A 4,081-nucleotide genomic window follows, 5' to 3' on the forward strand; every position below is an offset into this window, starting at 1 on the left:
TTTACGTTGACGCACGATATTGCACATCAACGCTATGTAACGCACAGTAACGCACCATACTACACGTAACTGCTCGTGACTTAACGTGACTGCACGTTACTGCACGTTACTGCAAGTTGCTGCACGTTACTGAACGTCACTCAACGTTGACGCACGGTAACGCACGGTATCGCATAGTAACGCTATGTAACGCTCAGTAACGCACCATACTACACGTGACTGCTCGTGACTTAACGTTATTGAACGTTACAGCACGTGACTGCACGTTGCTGCACGTTGCTGCACGTTACTGAACCTCACTTATCGATGACGCTTGCAACGCACGGCAACGCTCGGTAACGCACAGTAACGCTATCTAACGCACAGTAACGCACGATACTACACGTGACTGCTTGTATCCTAATATCACTGTACGTTACTGAACATCACTTAACGTTGAAGTACGGTAACGCACGGTAATGCACGGTAACGCCCAGTAACGCACGGTAACGCTATGTAACGCTATTGTACGCACAGTAACGCAAGATACTACACGTGACTGCTTGTTACCGAACGTTACTGTACGTTACTGTACGGTATCGCACGTTACTGCACATCACTTAACGTTTACGCACGGTAACGCTCGGTAACGAACGGTAAATTACGTTAACGCACAGTCACGCTATGTAACGCACGAAACTACACGTTATTGTAGGTTATTTAACGTTACTAAACGGTACAGCACGTTACTGCACATTGCTGCACGTTATTGAACAATACTGAACGTTCACGCGCGGTAACGCACGGTAACGCACGGTTACGCACGGTCACGCTATGTAACGCTTAGTAACGCACGATACTACACGTGACTGCTTGTTATCTAACGTTACTGTACGTTACTGAACGTTACAGCACGTTACTGCAAGTTGCCGCACGTTACTGAACATCACTTAACGTTGACGCATGGTTACGCATGGTAAGGCACTAAACGTTAGTGCTCGTCACTGCACATTGACGCACGATAACGCACGTTTACGCTGAGTAACGCACAGTTATTTACAGTAACGCTGAGTAACGCTTGAAACTTCTCGTTATTGCAGGTTATTCAATGTTTCTGAACGTTTCTTCTTGTTACTACAAGTTGATTAATTGATTGAACAAATTTTATTATGCCAAGGTCATTGAGACCGAATGGTAAGTGGCAACCCAGATTAAGTATAGTTTTAAGTTAAAGTTAGCGGTATTATTACTTGTTATTATTTGTTCTCTGCTTTCGCCACATAGATATATATTGTTGCTAAGTTCTGCATCATTTTGTAAATTTAAAATTTAAATTCGTATTGCTGATTTGCCACTTTCCATTCGGTCTCAATGACCTTGGCATAATAAAATTCGGGGTTAACGGCTATTTAACCTTTTGACAAATCAACCCGACAATTCATCCGGGACATTTCAACCCGAAGACAATTTATCCTATGACAATTCATCCGGACGGAAAATCAACCTTGTCAATTTAACCTGGGCGACTATTCATCCTCAATAAAATTATACTTTTATTTCATATCATTTTTCTCCTGTTTCATTTGATTTCGGTATTTGTGAGTGACTATACGTAATATTATGGCTTAAAACAAATTTCAACACCATATGTAACGTCGTTAATTTACAGACACACAGGACAAGACTAAGCGGCATATGTCAATAAGCTGCTCGAAGTGAGCTGAAATCACACATAATATAATGTTGATACTCACATACACATACACACTCTGGTATATAATCTGCTCGGGAGTGAGCTGAGATCACACAATATTACGTATAGTCACTCACAAATACCGAAATCAAAGGAAACGGGAGAAAAATGATATAAAATAAAAGTATAATTTTATTGAGGATGAATAGTCGCCCAGGATGTATTGTCGCGGTTGAATAGTCGCCCAGGTTGAATTGTCGCGGTTGAGTTGTCGCGGATGAGCTGTCGCAGGATGAATTGTCAAAGGCTGAGTTGTCCGGATCCCACTTAAACTTATAGTACTGATAATATGAATCAAATTTAAGAATTACCATCAGACATAACAAACGGACAATGATCAAGCACTAGGCGGGCGTCTCATATGGTCGCGCAACAATCTTTTAAATAATGGGAGCGAGCTAGCAGCGCGGAGCTGTGCTGGTAGCGCATTCCACTCATTTGCAGCCTGGACGGCGAATCCCATGTTCCGTGAGAGGATAATTGAATTATTCGCTTAGCCAATTCTTTAACAAAAAACTAATAACTTTATTAATGAAAAATTCTCGTCGGTAAATCGAGATTGCTAGTCGGCGTAAAAGCGAGTAACGCGCGACTGGGTCGAGAGCTAGATGAGCTTTCAAGGTCCAACTTCGACTGTTTCGATCAAGCAGTTCGATCGAGCACTGAGGCAATAAGCACAAACATCATCTCTGTCCGTTATTCTCCCATCAAGCACCCGGCACAGTCGCGCCCTACATGCCAAAACTTAACAATAACTAAACATACCGCCCGCGTTGACGCAATGTAGCGGCAATAACATCACAAACCATAACAAGAATGAAAGTCCACAAAAGAGTTCACAAAAAAATGACAATGTAAAAAACAAAATTATAAACAAATTAATAATACAAAAAAAGTAAAGCAACTCTAAACAATACAAACAGTTTTCCGACAAAGGTTTCGAAATTTCAAGAGCCTAAAATAATTCATTCGCTCGTCTCCTTTTCATTGAGCCGACAGTAAAATTCCTCGGCTTGAGCATCAGTCGGCAGCTTAATCAATTTGACAATTGGTCTTGTAAAAGTTGAGCTTGCGGTCTTGATAGTCGCAACTCTGACCAATCCATCAGAACCTGGATGAACCTGCTCGACGCGTGCCAGCGGCCACGACGATGGCGAGCATAGATCATCCTTCAGCAGCACCATGTCACCTGGCTGCAAGCTCTCCCGTGCGGTCAGCCATTTGCTCCTCTGCTGCATTTGTGAGAGCACTTCTCTTCTCCATCGACTCCAAAACAAGTCACGCATGCCGCGCAACAACCTCCAGCGACTAGTAAAGTTGAGAGTTCGATCATCGTAAGGCTCAGGGTAGTCCAGCAGCGAAGACCCAACCAAAAAATGAGCCGGGGTAAGGGCCTCCAAATCCTCTGGTCGGCTGCTGCGAGGACACAGTGGTCGCGAGTTCAAACACGCTTCGATGCGCGCAGCCACAGTTGAAAGCTCCTCAAATGTGAGCCTCGCGTCGCCAATGACCCGTCGAAAGTGGTATTTGAAGCTCCTCACGGCGGCCTCCCACAAACCGCCGAAGTGTGGTGCCCTGGGAGGGATGAACGTCCAAACTATGCCCTTCTTCTGCAAACGATTGCTTGCACGCTCGAGAAGAGGCGAGCTTTTGGAGAAGAGTTCACGCAGCTCTCTCGATGCTCCCTTAAAGGTAGTTCCATTGTCTGAATAGAGCACCGCAGGTCTTCCCCGTCGAGCGCAAAAGCGAGAGAACGCTGCGAGAAAAGCACTGGTGGTCAGATCCGACACCACCTCAACGTGGACCGCTCGGACAACCATGCAGATAAAGATGGCGACGTAACCTTTGGTCGACGGAGCCTTACGTCCTTTTGAAAACAGTATTGGCAGTGGTCCGGCATAGTCCAATCCTGTTACTTGGAATGGTCGTCCAGGAGTGACTCGAACTGCGGGCAGCGGGCCCATCTGCTGCTCCATTGCAGTAGCTCGAAAGCGAGCACAGCGGACGCAGTCTCCGCAAACGGCGGGAATGACGCGCGGGCCTCGCAAAATCCAAAACATGCGGCCCAGGTGTGAGCGCATAAGCTGCGGTCCTCCATGAAGTGTATCCCTATGAGCCTGTTCAATCAATCTCCTCACGATTAAACAACGTCCAGGTAGAATGATCGGGTGTTTTTCATCATACGTCAGTGGAGCGTTCTGCAAACGACCACCAACTCGCAATAGACCTCCAGTGCCAATGAAGGGGTGAAGTGCCCTCAACCGACTCCTCTTCGGCAGCTTTTCTCCAGCAGTGACCGCCTTGATATCGTCCCCGAAATGATGCGCCTGGATCCGCCGAAAACACATA

General features: G+C 45.7%; 1 protein-coding gene across 1 annotated transcript; it reads right to left on the reverse strand.

Annotated features, from left to right (window-relative positions):
- Window positions 1-2,697: 2,697 nt before the first annotated feature.
- On the reverse strand, window positions 2,698-3,708 carry LOC106658116. The gene has a single exon (XM_014379939.2). The coding sequence runs from the start codon at window positions 3,706-3,708 to the stop codon at window positions 2,698-2,700; it is 1,011 nt and encodes a 336-aa protein (XP_014235425.2).
- Between the last annotated feature and the right edge of the window lie 373 nt (window positions 3,709-4,081).

The sequence above is a fragment of the Trichogramma pretiosum genome, unplaced genomic scaffold (assembly GCF_000599845.2).
Source record: "Trichogramma pretiosum strain Unisexual culture from Peru unplaced genomic scaffold, Tpre_2.0 scaffold172, whole genome shotgun sequence".
NCBI classification, from domain to species: domain Eukaryota; kingdom Metazoa; phylum Arthropoda; class Insecta; order Hymenoptera; family Trichogrammatidae; genus Trichogramma; species Trichogramma pretiosum.

Coding starts and splice junctions, on each gene's coding strand:
- LOC106658116 (XM_014379939.2), bottom strand. CDS start 3,708: ATGGAGCAGCAGATGGGCCCGCTGCCCGCAGTTCGAGTCACTCCTGGA.